The 21,928-nt window shown below is 36.3% G+C and overlaps 1 protein-coding gene across 7 annotated transcripts in view; it reads left to right on the top strand.

Moving 5' to 3' along the window:
• KLHL5 (kelch like family member 5) overlaps positions 1-21,928 on the top strand; it is a 91,022-nt gene that overhangs the window by 42,317 nt on the left and 26,777 nt on the right. For all 7 annotated transcript variants that reach the window (XM_066279207.1, XM_066279204.1, XM_066279202.1 and 4 more), the window contains 6 exons: positions 585-767; positions 3,367-3,503; positions 4,407-4,603; positions 9,821-10,033; positions 16,061-16,247; positions 19,217-19,441. In XM_066279207.1, the coding sequence (XP_066135304.1) occupies positions 625-767; positions 3,367-3,503; positions 4,407-4,603; positions 9,821-10,033; positions 16,061-16,247; positions 19,217-19,441 (1,102 nt within the window). In that variant the 5' untranslated portion in view covers positions 585-624. The remainder of the gene's footprint in view (positions 1-584; positions 768-3,366; positions 3,504-4,406; positions 4,604-9,820; positions 10,034-16,060; positions 16,248-19,216; positions 19,442-21,928) is intronic.

The following is a 21,928-nucleotide window of genomic DNA, read 5'->3' as shown; positions in this document are numbered from 1 at the left end:
AAAATTTCAAATAATTTGTAAGTTAGGCCATCAAAGTCCTTTAACCTGTAATACTATAAGTTATAGTTTATGTGGGCTTTTGAAGACTGACTGGAGAACCGAATGAATTATTTATAACATAGTTTTTATGACAATATATTTTATAATTTAAATATCTTATAAATGAGCTGTGTAGTATAACCCATTTTTAAGTAAAGGATGACTTGGATTTATATCTGCTTTCCTTCCTTCAATAATGATCCCTCATACCCTTAAATATAATGCTAGGAGATATGGCTATTAATATTATATTGTGGCTTTTTCAGCAGAGATGTTGTGTTGACTAGAGAAGAGACCTCAAAAACAGGCAACACAAAGAATGCATGTAGCTATTAACTAACAGATTTCACATTCACTCAGTGTTTGCAAGACACACATGATGTGAGCCATCATTGATTTTAAAAGATAAAAGTTATGAATGATTATGCATTAACATTGACTAGTAGCATTGACTACTTCAATTGAAGACCTTGAAGAAACTTTATAGGAAAGATCTTTTTAATGTAATAGAGATATTTTAAAACATGTGTTCTTTTTCTTTTCAGGACTTCCAACAGTAGTCACACATTATCATCCTGCCATACTATGGAGCCATGTTCATCAGATGAATTTTTCCAAGCCCTTAATCATGCTGAGCAGACATTTAAAAAGATGGAAAACTATTTGAGACATAAGCAGTTATGTGATGTAATTCTAGTTGCTGGTGATCGCAGAATTCCGGCTCATAGGTAATTGTTTCCTGTATGTGTGAAATGGTTCCTTGATAATTTAGTTATGTATGTTGAGGTAACTAATTCTAATTGACTATTAGGATAGAATGTTTGGGGGGAAGGGTATATTTAATGGAATTTCTGAAAGAAAACAGGGCATATGAAATTATTACACATTCAGTGATCCCAAAAGGGTCATTTTCCCTCTGTAGAAGCACAAAACAAAACATATTAGCCTCGGACCAGTCAGTATTGTTTGGCATAGATTTCAGTTATTATAAGCAGCTTTCACCCCACCTAATTCTATGCGTTAAATAACTCTAAACTCAATGGAAATTAGAGCTGTGGGTATTTAGAAGCAAAAAAAACGGATAAAAGGGAGTGGAAAAAACTACTAAGAAGTTTTAAATAACCACAGTTATCGCAACTTCTGTTTGCTGACCTCCAAGAAACATGAAAAGCAGTGTGCTGGGGAACAAAAGCCTTTAACACAATGAAGTAGTATTTCTTGACATAAAAAAAAAGAAAAAAGGAGCTATTTAATAAAAAAGCAAGTCATTTTTCTTCTAGTAACTCCATATACAGTTGTTCAGTGTTAATCACCATTATGATCCCAAAGGTTTTTTATGCCTTTCAAAATTAATTAACATTTTGTCCCAAAGGTTTTGTTAAACCCTCCAAAGTGGAAGTAAAATCAGGAAAAATGACCTTGGTCTTATAGTTTTCAGTGACTTAAACAGCTTGAGATGCCACTGCATACTGTGACAGAAAGTCCATCTTATCAGCATCAGTTCATTAGAAAAGATTATTTCAATCTGAATTTCATAGAGGCTTCTCAAATTCTGTGTTTCCAAAACAGAGCTCATTACCTTACCTGTCATGCTTATATGTAAGCTATCACCATGTCACTTAGGTGATCAATGCAAGAAAACTCCTAAATAATCTCCTTCCTTTGATTTCTTTTTCTAAACATTCTGTTTTCTACACAGCTACCTGAGTCATCCTTTAAACTGGAGCTCACTGGTCACTCCTCTGATCAGACTTTTCAGTGACTCCTTGCATCACTGAGTGTGAGCATAGTGACTGCGCGACCCAGCCTGTCATTACCTCTCTAATGTGCTGTCCTGCTGCTCTACTTGCTCACTCTGAGCCAGACAAACCCGTTATTGTTCCTTGTACGTGCCATGCCTGCTGCTCCTGCCTTTGGATTTTTGCTTTGGCTGCTCTTCTGCCCAAATGCTATTCCCAGATCTCTGTATGACTAATTCCCACACCTCCTTCGATTCTTTGCCCAATCATTACCTTCCAATAAGATCATCTATTTAAACCCACCTCCCACTCTCCATTTACCTTTACGTGATTTATCACTTTAAAATGGACTATAGAGTTCATTTCTGCTGTGTATCATTTGTCTCCCTTCTCTTTAGAAAGTGAATTCAGTGGGAGAAGGGATCTTTTGCTTATTTTTTGCATTAATAATATTTCAAGTATCTAGAATAATACCCATTACTTAATAAGTATTCATTAGCATCTGTTTAGCAGATAAATGAATAAATAAGCAGTTCTCAGAAGAAGAACACAGAATGGCCAATAAACATTTGAAAAGATCTTCCACCTCACTAGCAATCAGGTGAATTAAACAACAATGAGATACCATCTGCAGAGAACCAAAACATTTAACCTCTGACAATATTCTGGGGAAAAATTAAATGAACTCTTACACAATTCTGGTAGGGTCTAAATTGGTACAGCACTTTGGAGAGCAATTTGGACTCAGCAATGTGCTCTTGAATAAAGTAAATCTATATAAATGTGCTGACATGTAAATATCTATAAAACATTATCAAATGAAAAATGCATGTTTTGAAAATGTATACAATTATAACCTATTTGCTTATATGTGACTGTTAAAAAAATCTAGACATAGACATAGCTAATATAGAATAATACATTATTATAACATATAACAAAATACTCTAGTTTTGTAATGTTATAACAAAAATATAACTTTATAACAAAAACACTATAATAATTTAAAATATCATAAAAGTTAAAAATGACTTATTAAACCATTCTCAAATGTCTCCCATATAGTCACTACTTGTCTGATTAAATTCAAAAAAACTTATTAGGTTATTTTCAAAGCGATAAACAGAAAACAACCTTTATATTTTTTCCCTTTCTTTATATATAATCAATTTAATGTCCTGGCTTATAGCTTTTATTCCCCTGGATGTTATAAATCAATATTTGAGTAGCGAAAGAGTAAATCATTACCTCAGCAGAAAATTTTCAGTAATGGTAATTTATTATTCAGAGGAAGGAACTAGAGCATAAAGCAATCTGTCAAACTTAGAATGCATTTCCTGGTACCATGCACTTTCTGTGGGTAACAAAGTTAAAGAGACAGACAGAGTAGCGTTTATTTATTTTTCTTTATCCCACTTAGAGTTTGTTTCATGTGATTCTCAGCACACAGTGTACTTACCTGTGGAAAAACTTCTTGTCTCAGTTCATATTATAAATTATTTTACATAGAACTGCGTAAAAGTAGCATTTATTGATGAACATCAACTTTAATTTGTCATTGATTATTTTTCTTCTGATATTCTCTCAGATTGGTGCTCTCCTCTGTCTCAGATTATTTTGCTGCCATGTTTACTAATGATGTCAGGGAAGCAAGACAAGAAGAAATAAAAATGGAAGGCGTGGAACCGAATTCACTATGGTCCCTGATTCAGTATGCATATACAGGTAATATAAACTTAAAACCTCTTAGATTTATATTGTTTTATTAGATTTCAGAGTTCTGCTTTTAATAAAGCCTGCCACAGCTAACAGTTAATTTCCGCTATTATAATCACCACCCTGGTGATACTTGCATAAATTAAAATCTGTATATTAGAACCCTTAAAATGGTTATCATAATTAAGCTTTTTAATAATATTTTAAAATGTTAATATAATTAGATCAGTTCTATGTGCTTAAATTATTGCATTTAAAATTTGAGTTATATGTAATAGATATGCTGCTAATTAAATCATCCTTTAAAAATCCTGAAAATGAGCCTGACCAAGTGGTGGCGCAGTGGATAGAGTGTCGGACTGGGATGCGGAAGACGCAGGTTCGAGACTCTGAGGTTGCCAGCTTGAGTGCGGGCTCATCTGGCTTGAGCAAAAAAAAAAAAAAAAAAAAAAAGCTCACCAGCTTGGACCCAAGGTCGCTGGCTCGAGCAGGGGGTTACTCAGTCTGCTGAAGGCCCACAGTCAAGGCACATATGAGAAAGAAATCAAACAACTTAGGTGTCGCAACGAAAAACTGATGATTGATGCTTCTCATCTCTCTCCGTTCCTGTCTGTCTGTCCCTGTCTATCCCTTTCTCTGACTCTTGCTCTGTCTCTGTAAAAAAACAAAACAAAAATTTTTTAAAATCCTGAAAATAAGCTCTATTAGTTTTTTATTTTAACAGACATCACAAAGAGCTCATTTTTTTATAGCTAATACTTTTTTTTCTTTTTTCAGAATGTCTTAAATCATCTAGGTCTGAAATGCATTGTGATGAGTTCTTATTTAGAATTATTACTGTTAACACCAATTAGTTTATAAGCTGAGGTTAATATAGTTCCATAGTTAATAGAATTTCTTTTTATCATTAAGGTCGCCTTGAATTAAAAGAAGATAATATTGAGTGCCTGTTATCTACAGCTTGCCTTCTTCAGCTCTCACAGGTTGTGGAAGCATGCTGTAAGTTTTTAATGAAACAGCTTCACCCGTCCAACTGTCTGGGAATCCGTTCTTTTGCTGATGCCCAAGGCTGTACAGATTTGCATAAAGTGGCTCACAATTATACTATGGTACGTATTTTTAAAAGACAGAAAGGGCCTGACCTGTGGTGGCACAGTGGATAAAGCATCGACCTGGAAATCCTGAGGTTGCCAGTTCGAAGCCCTGGGCTTGCCTGGTCAAGGCACATATGGGAGTTGATGTTTCCTGCTCCTCCCCCCTTCTCTCTCTCTCTCTCCTTTCTAAAATAAATAAATAAAAAATATTTTTAAAAAATAAAAAAGAAATAAAAGACAGAAAGGCTTAGGATCTTTGTCTTATTCTTGGTTGTTGCAGGCTTACCTACATATTGCTCTTTTCTTGAGGCTTGGGTTTACTGTCTAATGTGTTATATTTTTATTGAGTTATCAGGAAACACCATGTTTCTCCTGGATATGAGTGAAGCCTTAAGTTCTCGCAGTCACTAAGAAGCAAAACAGCAGACTAAGGCTGTTCCAGTCAAGATGTTCAGATCTGCTGTTTTTTAAAGCAGGGTTTCCAGCAAACATTTTACTTTTTAGCACATGGGTGAATTTCAAAATTGTTCACATATTCACTGATGAAAATCGGTGAAAGTGATTATAGTGTATTAGTGAAGTACTATTACATAATATGGGAGGCTGAAGGGGAAACTTTTATCACAAATAAACCTCATTATATGTAAGAAGTGTTTTTAGCTGTATAGAAAGATGTTATTCATTGTAGCAAATTATATGCTCAAAATAAACTACAGAGGGGGCTCTGATTCAGAAGCCTGGAGGATGACAGGTATAGATTGATTTAGGACAGCAAGAAAATAAGGGTGTGATGAGGGCATATGGTTAGGCCCAACCTATGGTCTTAACAGTAGAGGGGTTTGGGGAAGGGAAGGTGTATGGATTTTTAAGGAATGACCATCTGTTCATCGTTGGGTCTTTACTCCAGGGTAGTGATTTTATACTTTAAATGCTTCTTTTAAGGCAATACAGCTTCTGGAGGAAGAAAAAATGGGAACCTTCATGTACACATACACAGTTATCCATATTACTAATTTTATCAGCCTTTAGGAGATGTTTTTCTCTACCCTCTCCATCCTCCATCCTTCTGCCGAGTTGTTTTAGGAATTGACAAGTCCTTTAGGAATCTTTCACTAGAGAAATAGTCATTTGGAAAAATCATAAGAATAGATATTTACAACTATTGGGAAGATTAATCCTACTTCAAAAGCTTAATGTGAGGATTAAATGAGTTAATAGAAGTTTAACACTTAAAACAGTGATTGACACGTAGTATACTCAGGCAATAAATGACATCATCATCATTGTCACCATCATTATATAGATTTACTCTCTTCAGCATGGTAGGGATTTATGTGCGGGAACAAAAGCACTCATAAAAAAGCATAGCCTTTGTGATTCACTTTTCTCCCTGTGGTGTAATTATTTTCAGAAATGTTCTTGTTTATGACGGGCAAAGTGCTTTACGTGATAAAATAAAAGATTGTGCAATGGGGCAATACTGTACAGACCTAGTGTGGCATTAGGGTAACGTCTTTTAAATTAAGTCCCTTGAAAGACTTCCCCTCCGTCTTTATTCTTCCTTGTGGAGTTCTCATTTCAACCTTGCAGAGTTCTCGTTTCAAGGTGAAATACTTGAAATAATATGAATGTGAATAAAAGAAAGCTGGATTTATTTTTACCTGCTTAATTAGTTCATAAGTTAAGTAATATTTCTTTCCTAGGAAGGAATTTTATTCACATGAAAACATTTGTATGCATTTAGGTCACTCCTGTCATTATCAGTAGAGACACAATTGCTGGGTTTTTTTTAAGACTTTGACATAAATTAAATTTAAATTAGCTCAGTGTTTTTAAAGCTCTTTTCATAGCCAATTAGTCGTGGTAGTTTTCTTTTTCTCTCTCTCAAGCCATTATTTGATATTATTCAGTTGCAACAGAGACATGCAATTGAATTCTAATAACAATAAGTAATTTGGAGACAGCCTGTGAGTTGAATTGTTACTATGGGAACTGAATGAAAAATATATAACAAAATTCAATCTTCAATTTAAATAAATCCCTCAGTAATTTCATTTGCTTAAAAACTATTCCAAAGGGGAAAGGAGCATAATGTTAGCAAGTGTTTGGTAGCACGATAACTGTTTGTGTCATAAAATGGACTCAAAATATGAAGTAAGCACAATGCTACAGAGTGAATACAGTTGTCACAATCGGTAAGTGATGCATGTGCTCGGGATGTCCACTGGTCCTGAATAATTACAAGTAGGAAAGGGTGAGGAGTTCCTTCCTGTAATCCTAAAATCTGGAAACTTTCGTTCTTGTTCTGCCTGCCACTGAACTTGACCTGGAGCACATTATTAAACCTCTACAAAAGAGTCTGAGACTGGTTATGTCATTACAAATATTTAATGTCACTATGGATTTATAAAATAAATATAAACACTTAATTTTAAAGCTTAAAATTTTGTTCCATGGTCTAGAAAACCTATAAAAACATTGAATTCTTTTGTTTTCTCTCCAAAGCCAAATACTTTTGAAAAGCATTATTGTGTTTAACCTTAAGTTCAGTAGTATTTCCACAAGTTGTAAGAAAAAAAAAACCCTCAATTTTCACTAAATATAAATTATAATAGAATAGAATGGCCACTGTTCTGAAATGGATATATCAACAAATAATCAAATAAATATTTATATAATAGATTTTTCTTATTGATAAAATGTAGTCGGTACCATGTGGAAGTATGGCAGTAGTTAGATCAGTGTTGTATAAGTGTTGACGATACCATACACTACCTTTAAGCAATTAGAAATATATATTTGATTTCTTCAGAATCTTATCTAACGCTTTATAATAAACACTTTTCCATATATCTATATGATCTTCGTCTTTGAAATTTTTAATGCCTACTTAATAGTCAATTGAGTTACAACCCCTTATAGCTGGACATATAGACTATTTCCCATTTTTTACTATTATAAATAATAATGCCAATAAGCATCATTAGAGAAACATCAGCTATTTTTTCTCTTGTGAATCATTTATTAAGGATTAAAATAGTAGTGTGATAATTGGGTTGAGAGCTTTAACATTTTTATAGCTCTTGCTGTGTGTCACCAAATCATTTTATAATGTCAGTATGCAATGGCATAGAACAGTTTGCTTGAAGCCATTCCAATGTTGGGGTTTTATTAAAATATATTTCTAAAAATGATAATCAGTCATTTAAAATAGATCCATTTTGGCATCTTTAACAAATCATGATGAATTGAAGCAATTGAATTTAGTTAATTATTCATGTATGGTTTTCCTCTTAAGAATTTCTACAGAAAGGAATGTCAAGCCAAGATACATTTTAGATCAGTACCAAACTAGGGTTACTGCAGACTATATGGAAAATATAATTTTGATTTTAATATAGAACATAATTATTGATAGTCCTTACCTATAACTCTAATGCTCTAATTTAAACAGCCTTAGTTATTTTGCTAAGACTTTGTATGCTGAGACAATCATAATACATTAGGAAGTATAGGAAAAACAGTAAGGCCCTAGCCAATAGCTCAGTTGATTAAAGCATCAATATGCCTAGGGTGCAAATTAGATCCCAGGCCAGCACACCTACAAGAATCAACCAATGAAGACATAAATAAGTGGAACAGCAAATCTTTCTCTCTTTCTCTTTCCCTCTCCTTCCCTCACTCTCTCCCCTTTCCTCTCTCTCTAAAATCAATAACTTAAATTTTTTTTAACATTAAGGGACATTATATCTAGCATTTGCATTTATATAACCATGTAATCAAGCCATGCATCAAGACGTAATTTTGATCCTGGCTGATGGTGACACAGTAGATAGAGCATCAACCTGGGATGCTTAGGTCCCAGGTTCGAAACCTTCAAGGTTGTCAGATTGAGCGTGGGTTCATCTGGCTTGAGCATGGGGTCACTAGCTTGAGTGTGAGATTATCAACATGATCCCAAGGTCACTGGCTTGAGCCCAAGTTTGCTGGCTTGAGCAACGGGTCATTGACTCAATCCCAGCCCCCGATCAAGGCACATACGAGAAGCAATCAATGAACAACTAAAGTGACTCAACTATGAGTTGATGCTTCTCATCTCCCTTCCTGTCTCTCTTTGTCTCTGTCTCTCAAAAACAACTAAAAATGAAAGAAGGGAGTGAGGAAAGGAGGGAGGGAAGAAAAGAAAGAAAGGAAGGAAGGAAGGGAAAAAGGGAGGGAGGAAGGGAGGGAGGGAGGGGAGGGTAAAAGAGAGAAAGAAAAGAAGAGATATAATTTTGTATACCAGAGAGTAAGTTTTCTTTCCCTTCAAATTGCTTAGCATAATAGCCTAGTTAAAGTCACTCTCAGCTCTAAGAGCATTTCTGTTTCCCATTTCAAATTAAAAAGGAGCCTGATTATAGTACGTGGCCAAGACTGAGTCATCTCCAGTATAAAGTTCTGGGGTCCCAGTGTATTCTAGGTCAGCACTTTTACTTTGGCTCTTTTTCCTGAAGCCAATAGAATTTTGCACATAAATTAGATTATAAGGGATTGAAGTTTTCAAAACAGACCTAAAAATCCTTATGGTCTTACAAATAACATTCTTAAAAACCAACTAGGTTTTAGGATAGTCCTAAGGGAACGTACTCTTCCCCAGGCGGAGTCTGAGAAGACTTCTGGGGTCTAGAATGGTCTTGGGAAGTCTAGCCAGCCCAGAGGCCATTTCTGAGTAAGAGAAAGAGCTTCAAAGCTCATGTAGGTATTTGGACAACCACAAATCTAAACTCTTTTAATGTTAGAATATCATACATCTCAATGTCTGATATATTTTTTATTTTCCTTTGAAAGACATGCTACAACTATTCCCTAACTTGAACAAGCAATACCTAAAAGTCTCATGTCCATTTTTTAAATGTAATAGATGATGCAACACTTTAATTCTACTTAATATATATAATAGTAGAAATAAAAAGTTTAACAACATGATTGTAGTTTAACTGCTTTTCTCTACTGTGTTTCTTTCCTAACAGGCAGTAATATATACAAAGAAGGTCTAAAGCCTTTCCGATGGCTTTAGGCGACCCCTGTGTTTTGGTCATTTGACCCCCGCCAGGGTCGTGACCCACAGGTTGAGAACCGCTGGTCTAAAGTATAAGCTGTGTATTGGCATATAATTTTAAAATTTTTAGTTTCTCTAAAATAAACTGATGGACAGAAAAAAACAGCATTGTTTATATAATTTTTTTTCTCTAGGAACATTTCATGGAAGTCATTCGAAACCAGGAATTTGTATTATTACCAGCCAGTGAAATTGCAAAGCTCTTGGCCAGTGATGACATGAACATTCCCAATGAGGAGACAATATTAAATGCACTTCTTACTTGGGTCCGTCACGATTTGGAACAGAGACGCAAAGATCTCAGTAAACTTTTGGCTTATATTAGGCTACCGCTTCTTGCGCCACAGGTAAACAATTTTTCATTATTTTAAAAACAATGTCATAATTTCAATAAAATTTAAGTGTTCATTTTGCTAGTTACATTAATACATACTTGTCTTTGGGTTTTTTTACTATTTTATTCCCTAGGGTTATTTTACATATATTCTTATAACATGTTTAAGTGAAAAGATAGTGAGCTAAAACAATCTATTTCGGCTTTCAACCCAGCAGGTCTGGCTGCATCAATTCAGTAACATTATTGCTTTGGGGTTAATAAATTTATTTTATTTTTTATTTATTTATTTTTACAGAGACAGAGTCAGAGAGAGGGATAGATAGGGACATACAAACAGGAACAGAGATGAGAAGCATCAATCATTAGTTTTTCATTGCGACACCTTAGTTCATTGATTGCTTTCTCATATGTGCCTTGACTGTGAGGCTACAGCAAACCGAGTAACCCCTTGCTCAAGCCAGCGACCTTGGGTCCAAGCTGGTAAGCTTTGCTCAAACCAGATGAGCCCGTGCTCAAGCTGGCGACCTCGGGGTCTTGAACCTGGGTCCTCCGCATCCCAATCTGACACTCTACCCACTGCACCACCACCTGGGCAGGTTGGGGTTAATAATTTTATTTGACTCCCCTATAAATCTATCCTAGCAATTGAAGAATTAGTAAAGCTGCTAATAAAATTTAAAACAAAACAAAACAAAAAAAAGCTAGCTACTGCCTGACCTGTGGTAATGCAATGGGTAAAAGCGTTGACCTGGAACGCTGAGGTTGATGGTTCAAAACCCCGGGCTTGCCTGGTCAAAGCACGTATGGGAGTTGATGCTTCCTGCTCCTCCCCCCTTCTCTCTCTCGGCTTCTCTCTCTGTCCCCTCTCTCTAAAATGAATAAATAAAATTTTTAGAAAACAAGCTAGCTATACCAGGAACCGGAAATTTTAAATTAATTCATTTGCCAAACATTTATTAAGTATTTACTAAATGGTGAAATACAAATTAATGAGACATGATAATAGTTCCAGCTCTGAGATTTTAAGTCTGTGACTAGTATATGCACACACCACAGTTTCTTCATCTGTCAAGTAGAGATAACATCCTCTCTGACCATCTCACAGTATTATTATGAGGATCAGAAAAGTGCCCTGTGAAAAAAAATGAGCTATAAATAATAATGGTATGAAGAGATCCAAAGCAGCAGAGTAGGTGGATGTTACACTCTCCTTCACCCAGGACCAAACTGGAATTACAACTAAAATATAGAACAATCAACCTGAATAACCAACCAAAGACTGGCCAAATAGAAAGAAGACATAACCAAGGATTTATGAAAGAAGCCACATAGAGATGTGATTAGGCAAATGACACCTGGTGTTAGATCTTGTTCCTTGAGTTTGGCTAAGAAAGAATTCAGAACCAAGACTCAAATGCAAGAAAACGTTTATTTAGAAAGTCACAGAGGTAGAAGATGTGAGCCATGGAAGAAGTAAGCCAGCTGGGCTGTGTGGGCTCAGGAAACTATTTTGGAATAGGGACAGTTTTAGAGAAATAGTAATATGTTGAACAAGTATGTAAGTAAAGATAAAAATTTATAAAATTAAACATTTCTTCTATTTTCAAAATGCTTTCATTTTAATAATTTGTCATTCTTTTATGGCAGAGAAAGCACATGATATTCACCTAAAATGTAAAATATACCCAAGTTCATATTTTGTAGTTCTCTCTCAGTGCCTTCTGAATGATTTTCCAGATAATTTCTGGTAACTTCCATTTGATTAATCTGATGCTTGGATTAATGGCTTTATATTTTCTTCTATTACTTTTATCCCTCTACTTAAATATAATTAATGCCTTCAGGAGGAAAACTATATATAATTAATCATATTTATTCATAATTTATAGAAACTGTCAGCATGCTAAGAAATATGTTTTACTTCAAATTCCAGTAACTATTAAGTCTCTCAAGACTTTGCTTTCTACAATTTTTTCACATTTTTATTTAGAAAGGACTAAAGTAATTATACAGAAGTAATATAAATGTTAAGATTAATCTAAATGAGCCAACTCAATGTTATTCATGGTTTCTAGAGCAAGTATAACTGTATGTTGTGTACATAGGAAAATATGGAATAATTAATACTAAAATGTAAATTGTAGCATAGGTCTTGAGATTTATGACTTCATTTGGCTTTTTGGCCTTTAGCAAGCTGTTACCAGTTTGCAAATGCCACAGACATTGTATAGTGTATTTTGTTGGAAACTCCACCTTTTCTTCCATTCTCAAAATATGAACATATTCTCAACCTTGTTAGTCATTAAGGAAATGCGAAGTTATTTCCCAGGCACTCAAATGGCTAAAATAAAAGGAGATAGTAACATTTGTTGGTGAGAATGTGAAGAAACAGGAACTCTCATATATTGTTGGTGAGAGTATAAAATATAAAACCACCCTGGAAAACAGTTTGGCAGTTTCATAAAAAGTTAACATAAATTTATTATCTCACCAAGCAATTCTACTCCTAGATATCTACACAAGAGAAATGAAAACATATATATTTACTTGAAGACTTGCACACGAATATTCCTAAGAGCTTTATTCATAATTTCCAAAAACTGGGAACAACTTAATGGTCTGTCAGCTGATGAACAGACAAAATATGGTACAACCATACAATGGAATGTTATTCTACAATAAAAAGAAATGAAGTACTAATACATGCTAACCATGAATGGATCTCAATGCTCAATTTAAAAAAAAAAAACCAACCCAAGAAACCACGTATTGTATGATTTTATTTATATAAAACATCTAAAAGGGCAGATCTATTAAGACAGATTGGTGCTTGGGATAGGAGATGGAAACAAAAATAAACAGTTAAACAGGCATGTCCTAATTGAGGTGGTGAAATGTTCCAAAACTGTTTTAAGGTAATGGTTGCATAACTTGGTAAATTTACTAAAAACCACTGAATTGTATACTTAAAAATGGTGAATTATATGACATGTAAAATATCATGATATGTAAATTATCTTATCAAATGCAATCCTGTAGAGTATCAAAAGGAAGACCATGAAGGTCTTTTTCTAGTCATAGAAAAATGGTTGGGTTTTAGGAAATTTGTCAAGGTAAATAGTAATTATATTAATAATTTAAAGGCAAAAAAGCCATATGATCATATCAATAGATATATAAAGCATTGTGTGTGTGGGGAAATTGGCAATCATTCCTAATTTTAAAACTCTAAAGTAACATGGGTAGAGAAGAAAGCAACCTATTTATAATGAAGATGGAGTCCTAATGCTACAACAACTATTGTCCTAGATAGTGAAACACTAAAGCCATATAAATTCAAACCAGAAACAAAAATATTCTATATCACTCCAATTATCTAACATTGTTTGGAAGGGTTTAGCAATTGCAATAATAAAATAAAATGGAATAATGGCATACAGGTTAGAAAAAGATGGCCAGCCCTGGCCAGTTGGCTCAGTGGTGGAGCATTGGCCCAGCATGTAGAAGTCCGGGTTTGATTCCTGGTCAGGGCATACAGGAGATGTGACCATCTGCTTTTCCTCTCTTCCTCTCTCTCTCTCTCTCTCTCTCTCTCCCACACACACACACTCTTTCTTCTCCTCCCACAGCCATGGCTTGAATGGTTCGAGCAAGTTGACCCCAGGCACTAAGGATGGCTTTATGGTCAAGCAACAGAGTAGTGGCCCCAGATGGGGGTTGCCAGGTGGATCCCAGTGGGGACACATGTGGTAGTCTATCTCTCTGCCTCCCTGTCTCTCACTTAATAAAAAAAAGATAGTTACTATCCCTATTTAGTGATAGTTATTATATTCCTAATAGGTAGAGGTTTGTAACGGAATATGGTAAGTTGTAGGTTATAATACAGGTATCCAATAATCAATAGATTTATCTCTCAATAAAAAAATGTGTAAAACAAATTTTAAAATCCATTTCCAAAGCAATAAAAATATACATTTAGTAAAAGACAGACACAGGATCTATATGAAGAAAGCTATACAACAAATGGAAAGACTTCTTAAACAGAAAAACTTAATAGCATAGAAATGTAAATTCTCCCAAAATTAATGAATAAATGTAATGCAATTCCTTTTAAAATTCCAACAGGATCAAGATGGTGAAGAGGAATGAGATAAATTTATCTCAAGTTTATATGGAAAGTAAAGACTCAAACATAGATAAGAAAACTATGAAAATGAAAGTGAGGTTAATTTATATCAGATATTCAGAAATGCTATGAAAACACTAAAAATATATGGTATTAGAATGGGCATTGACAAATAAGATCAATGGAACAGAATAAAGAATCAAAAAATAGATCTCACATATCCTGAGATCTGTTTGTGAGAATGTAATATATGACCATCTATTCAGTTGGAAATGAAGGAGATTACTTAATAAATGGTACTTGTACAGAACTGGCTATCCATCTGAGAGAAAATAAAAGTATTCTTCAATGCATACTCTATTTGGAAATGCATTTTTAAAGGAAGGGTGTGTGCATTTACATTAAACTACATAAGTAAAAAAATAGGATTCAGTGGCTCATAAAAGATTTTAATTCTTTTAGAATAATTGCAAGTTAGAGTTCTTTGCCCCTTAAGAAATTAAGTTTGTTTTTGCTGTTGTTTGAAGATTGTTTCATGAGGACAGATAAATGCAGTCTGATTAGTCAACTTATAATTATTCCTCTTCAGTTAAAATTATTATTTTAGAAAAACTGCAAAATATAGAAAAGTAGTAAAAAATAATACTATTTAAAAAGCACCAGTTTGTTTTCCTACTATCCAGAAATAAGCACTATTAAGATTTTAGAGCATACCGTTTATCCCTCACAGTTTGTGATTTTCAATGAAATTTAAAATGTCAATCTTGTAAATGTTGTGTATTTTACTTAAAAATACAATGTGTCCGGCCCTGGCTGGTTGGCTCAGCGGTAGAGCGTCGGCCTGGCGTGTGGGGGACCGGGTTCAATTCCCGGCCAGGGCACATAGGAGAAGCACCCATTTGCTTTTCCACCCCCCCCTCCTTCCTCTCTGTCTCTCTCTTCCCCTCCCGCAGCCAAGGCTCCATTGGAGCAAAGATGGCCCGGGCGCTGGGGATGGCTCCTTGGCCGCTGCCCCAGGCGCTAGAGTGGCTCTGGTCACGGCAGAGCGACGCCCCGGAGGGGCAGAGCATCGCCCTCGCGTCGCCCCTGGAGGGCGTGCCAGGTGGAACCCGGTCAGGTGCATGCGGGAGTCTGTCTGACTGTCTCTCCCCGTTTCCAGCTTCAGAAAAATACAAAAAAAAAAAAAAAATACAATGTGTCCATAAAGTCATGGTGCACTTTTGACCGGTCACAGGAAAGCAACAAAAGACGATAGAAATGTGAAATCTGCACCAAATAAAAGGAAAACCCTCCTAGTTTCTGTAGGATAATGTGGCAGCATGTGCGCATACACAGATGATGATGGTACACCATGTATACAGCGGAGCAGCCCACGGCCATGCCAGTCGAGATGTGGACGGTACAGAGGAAAGTTCAGTGTGTTCTGTGACTCGCTAAATTCAAATCCGTGATAAAACTGCAACATGAATATCAGTGTGTTTATAACAAAGCGCCACCACATGGGAATAACATTACTTGGTGGGATAAGCAGTTGAAGGAAACCGGCAGTTTGGTGGAGAAACCCCGTTCTGGTAGGCCATCAGTCAGTGACGAGTCTGTAGAGCCTATACAGGATAGCTATCTAAGGAGCTCTAAAAAATCCGTGTGTGAGCCCACATCGAACTGCACCGAATAGGTATGAAACTGGGAGAGTTTTCTTTTTATTTGGTGCAGATTTCACATTTCTATCATCTTTTGTTGCTTTCCTGTGACTGGTCAAAAGTGCACCATGACTTTATGGACACACTGTAGATGTCCAGACTTGGATTTTTAAAAAATGAGATCATTTTCATTTGTGAACTATATAATTCATTCTTTTACCCTTACCATTTTCTTGGTCATTCGGTATACATACTCTTTTTATTTTTCTAGTTCCTGGCAGACATGGAAAATAATGCACTTTTTCGGGATGATATAGAATGTCAGAAACTAATTATGGAAGCAATGAAGTATCACTTATTACCAGAGAGACGACCCATGTTACAAAGTCCTCGGACAAAACCTAGGAAATCAACTGTTGGTACATTATTTGCCGTCGGAGGAATGGACTCAACAAAAGGTATTAAATAATCTTTTATTTTGAGAAACAGAAGAAATGAGTTTTAATTAGTAATAAATATGGCCCAAGAGCTCTTTGGAGAAATGTCTATCTCTAGCATTAGGTTAGAAGAAGTATAAGATAAGTCTAGAACATCTTGTAGAGCCAGAAAGTAAGAAGTACTCAAAGAATGATAGCTAATGGTCAAGGAGCACAGTTTGTAGGGCTACCATTGTCCAATCTAGGATAATTTCAGCATCAAAATAAATAATGATAGTAAAAGATTATAACCTATTAAATCAATAAGGATTCATGACCACACTGATTTAAATAAAGAAGAGAGAAGGGAAAGTTGTTCTTTATAGTAGAATGCCAACTAATAAATACAGAAGCAAAGATAGGATTATAAGAATCATCAGTGGATGCTAGACTAGTAGATGAAGGATATTAAGCCTCAAAGGATCTCCCAACCACCTGTTTATTAGTTACAAAGGGTAAAATAGTATCTTTACAGTGGAGAAACCCGGCACACAGCACCTTAACCAAATAAAGGTTGTACTGCCAATAATGAGACTAACCAGCAGCATGTGCATTTTATAAGATGCACAGAGAAGAATTCAATGCACATGTGTGGTATCCTTGCAAAAGTGTGTAATCTGAATTTATTCCTGACAAACAGACAAATCCAAGTTGAGAGACATGCTACAAAGTAACTAGTCTGTCTGTAGTATTCCAAAATAATCAATGTCACACAAGTACAGAAAAGATATAGGAATTGTTTCAGATTACACGAGACTAAGAAGATATAACAACTGTTATAATGCATATTCTTGGGTTGGTCTTTTGTTTTTTTGTTTGTTTGTTTTTTGCTGTAAAGGACTTAACTGGGACAAATGACAAAATCCAAATAAAGTCTGATTAGATATCAGCATTGTATAAATGTTCATTTCCAGATTTTGGTGATTATGCTCTGGTTTTATAAGAGAATTTTTTGTTTTGAGGAAAATACACTGAAGTATTTCAGAGTACAGGGGCATCACTTCTGCAATGTACTCTTAAACAGTTCAGGGGGGGAAACCATACATGCATAGAAAAAAATGTCATAAAACATAAACATTTGGGAAATCTGGGCCAAGGGCATCTGGGAATTCTTTGTACCATTCTTGCAACAGTTGTTATTAACAGTAATAATGATTGAACAAACACCACGCATACTGCCTACTCAGAGCCAGTGCTTACTGTTTTTGAAGGTTAATTATTCAACATAAATTAGGGAAGTTCTAAACTTTTACATAAAATTTTTCAGTTAGAATTTTGTTATGCTTTGATATGTATTTTTAAGATACATGTTTCAGACACTATTTTAAAATTTTATGTAAGAATTATGTTTTATATTAGCAAAAGAAATTTTAGTTACTAACTTATAAGATTGACACTGTGTAGTGAACTAGATATAAAAGAAAAATTAAATATTTCTTAAATTCATTAGTGAGGAAAAATTATTGGCATTGCCTTTTTATTTAATAAAAGAAGTTTTTAAGATCAAATTTGGAATGATGTCAAGTATACTGTTACATAAAATAATCTGAGTGTATGAGTAAAATCTTATAGCTAAAAATTATAAAGAAAGATTATTTAAATTCAATTTTTTTTCTGAACAGCTACTATATACAATGGTATATTATATAGCCCTATGAGAATACAGAGATGAAAAAAGACTTGGTTTTTATTTCAAATAACTTTAAATTTTTGTAAAGTGAATAAAAAATAACTGATAATGATAAAATATGATAATATATAATAAAACTACTTCTAATTTTAGGAGACTATTAATAGTATTAGTGCTCTGATGACCTACTTGTAACAAATACTTTAGGATAAATGTGTGTCTTGATTGTAACTATAAGAATCGCACTGATTGGGTGTTATATTAGAAGCTTAGAAAGGGGAATAAAGTAGACACCATATAAACTCTTCGTGCCTGGGGAGTTGGGTATTTTTGTTTTGTTTTGTCTTGTTGTTAGAGGGATAGGACTTTTTTTCCCCCTCAACTCCAGTGGTCTCACTTCATAAAGAGAACAAGGTTTCTTTGAATTTCTAATTCTTTTTAAAAAAATGTAGACACCATCAGGCAGTGTTCCTGGAACTTCCCATTCTCATAGTTCCCGAAGCACGTGACCCTGTCCTCCGTGGTGGCGACAGAATGTGTATCCTCTCCCCCCCTAGGGAAGCCAGCCCCTCACCTGTGCTCTGCAACTGCCCTTCCCTGCCTCTCAGGATCCCACCATCTCCTGTATTTTCAGCTTCTTACCTTTTAACTAGATCTTTCCCATTATCATTTAAACAGACTCAAGTTTTTCTCGTTTTAAAAGCAAAACAAGACAAAACCTCCCTCAACCCATCTAGTAATTTCTATCTTTCTCTCCTCTCTTTTTTCATGGCCCAGCTTCTCTGAAGACTCATCTGTGCTCACTGTCTCTATTTCCTCACGTCCCAGTCCTGTCTCAATCACCCAAGCAAGGGACTCTCCTTCAAGTCACCAGTGACCTCCATGTAACTAAATCCAGTATACTTTTTTTTAGTTTCCATCTTGCTTGACCCTCTTAAGTAGCATTTGATGGTGTTCATGGTCCTACTTGCTATAAACTTTTTGCCTTTGGCTTCCATGACACTCAGCTAACCTGTTTTTCCTTCCACTTCTAGCTAGTGCTCCTTAACCTTCTTTGACAGATAATCCTTTTCATTTGTCTCTTTAATAGTAGAGTGTAGTGTATGCCCTGAAAGAACAGTAGGGGATGTATGTCCTGGGAAATATTAACAGACAAGATCAGAGATATAAGCAAGGGCCAGATCATGCAAGGGCTTATTGGAATATAATGAAAGAACTGTTGTCAATGCTAATAAAATTATACTTTTATATATATAATTTCATAAAATACTCACTCATAGTGAAATTTTTCTTTCCATAACTTTTATATATGACCATTAAGGAGCAACAAGCATTGAAAAGTATGATCTCCGTACAAATATGTGGACTCCTGTCGCAAATATGAACGGGAGGAGGCTGCAGTTCGGTGTTGCAGTGTTAGATGACAAACTGTATGTGGTTGGAGGACGAGATGGATTGAAGACTCTGAATACTGTAGAATGCTACAATCCCAAAACAAAAACTTGGAGTGTGATGCCTCCTATGTCCACACATAGGCATGGCCTTGGTGAGTATACCTGTAGATTTGTTCATAATGACATGTGTTAGGCATCCCCGGCGTCTTACATTCTGTGCCAGGCAGAAGACCAGTGGCAGCTGCGGAGTCAGCAGCGGTCCCCAAGCACCCCTGCACATGTGCTCTGTCATCTGAAAAGTAGGAGCAGAGAAGACAAGTGTATACATAAATGTATGTGTGCAACTAGTACTACTGAAAACATGAATACAGTATTTAGTGTAGCACGATGGACGGACAAAACACCTTTTGTTGCGTGTTTTGTGTTGACAGTTGGTATTATCTAAGCTAATTGAAATGCTTATTTAAAAATTTTAGCTTTTTTTTCCCCATCTCTATCCCATGGTTTTTAAGCAGAAATAAGTAAAGTGCAGAACATTTTGAAGATGGCACAGAGAATGTATTGATAGAGACTTGTCATTTTTGCATTCAGTAATTCCCTGAGCAGACAGTGATTAACATGTACTAGGTGCCATGCTCTTTGCTCTGTAGGTGTGCAAAAATGTGGTAGACACTATCTTTACCCTCAAGAAACCGAGGGCTCACTCTGAGATGATAAGAGAATTTAAGAATCTTGTATCAGAAGACTTCTCTTTTCTCGTAGGAGAAAGCATAGGTGAAATAGAAAGAATTGTTTGATGATAGTGAAGGAGGTGGAAATAAAATTCGATGAGGCTTGAAATGTATGTGTACCACCCAGCTTTGCTATATAACAAACTACTGTAAAAATTAAGCAACAAACCTGACCAGGTGGTGGCGCAGTGAATAGAGTGTCGGACTGGGATGCAGAGGACCCAGGTTCAAGACCCCGAGGTCGCCAGCTTTAGCACAGGCTCATCTGGTTTGAGCAAAAGCTCACCAGCTTGGACCCAAGGTTGCTGGCTCGAGCAGGGGTTACTTGGTCTGCTGAAGGCCCGTGCTCAAAGGCACATATGAGGAAGCAATCAATGAACAACTAAGGTGTCGCAAGGAAAAACTGATGATTGATGCTTCTCATCTCTCTCCGTTCCTGTCTGTCTGTCCCTGTCTGTCCCTCTCTCTGACTCTCTCTCTGTCCCTGTAAAAAAAACAAAACAAATTAAGCAACGATTTAGTTCATGGATCTGCAGGTTAGGGTGTTCTGGTCCAGGCTGTCTTAGGTAATCTCTGCTGGGTTTTCTCATTAGTCTGTGGTAGGCTGACAGGTTGGCAGGATGGCCTCAGTCACGTGTGTTGTGCTAGGCAGATTGTTGGCCTGAGCAGCACAGGGCACTGAACCAGTGCCCTAATCATTTAGCAGGCTAGCCCACATGGTGGCAGTCACAGGATTTCTTTTTTTTTTTTTTTTTTTTTTTTTGACAGAGAGAGGGACAGACAGACAGGAAGGGAGAGAGATGAGAAGCATCAATTCTTTGTTGTAGCACCTTAGTTTTTCATTGATTGCTTTCTTATATGTGCCTTGACCAGGGGGCTACAGCAGAGCAAGTGACCCCTTGCTCAAGCCAGCGACCTTGGGCTGAAGCCAGTGACATTGGGCTTCAAGCCAGCAACCTTTGGGCTCAAGCCAGTGACCATGGTCTGTGATCTCACACTCAAACCAGCGACCCTACACTCTAGCTGGTGAGCCCATGTTCAGGCCTGATGAGCCTGTGTTCAAGCCAGTGACCTTGTGGTTTCAAACCTGGGTCCTCCGCATCCCAGTCTGATACTCTATCCACTGCGCCACCACCTGGTCAGGCAGCAGTCACAAGATTTCAAAAGCAGCAAGAGAAGGCAAGCCCCATTGTAGACCCTTTTCAAGTTCCTGAATATGACCATGTCGCAGCTCTTCTCAAAACCTTCTCCTAGCTCTCTGTCTCATTTAGAATAAAATCCAAAGTCCTTACAATAGCTGTAACCACTGTGCATTGATCTGACTCCACACTCTCCCTCATCTTCTACACTCTCCCCCTCACTCACCCAGCCAGCCTCCTTTGCTGTCCCACAGACATACCCAGCATGCCCTGGGGCCTTTGTACATACTGTTCCTTTACCTCACCTTCTCTTCCCCCAAATGTCTCCATATCTGGTTTCCTAACTTCATTTACATGTTTGTCCAAAAGTCACTTTATTTGAGAGATCTCTCCTGAGTTCCATGTTTTTATTAGCCCTTAACAATAACCAAAATGTTTTTTTTTCTGTTTCCTAACTAAAATATTATGTCTATGAAGGTAGAGCCCTTATCTATTATGTTCTGTTAAATGCCTGAGACTTAGAAACTCAGTAGATATTTGTTGAATAAATGAACAAATGAGCCCTGACCGGAGGCACAGTGGATAAAGCGTCATCCCAGAGAGCCAAAGTCGCTGGCTCGATCCCAAGAGCACTGGCTCAATCCTGAGTCACCGGTCTGAGCCCCTGTCAGGGCACATATGAGAAGCAATCAATGGGTACACAACTAAGTGGAAAAATGAGTTGATGCCTCTCTCTCTCCCCTCCACTCTTTCTTTCCTCCACTCTATC

The sequence above is a fragment of the Saccopteryx bilineata genome, chromosome 5 (assembly GCF_036850765.1).
Source record: "Saccopteryx bilineata isolate mSacBil1 chromosome 5, mSacBil1_pri_phased_curated, whole genome shotgun sequence".
Taxonomy (NCBI): Eukaryota; Metazoa; Chordata; class Mammalia; order Chiroptera; family Emballonuridae; genus Saccopteryx; species Saccopteryx bilineata.
Note: the sequence above shows the minus strand (reverse complement) of the source record. Positions and strands in the feature narration are given on the sequence as shown.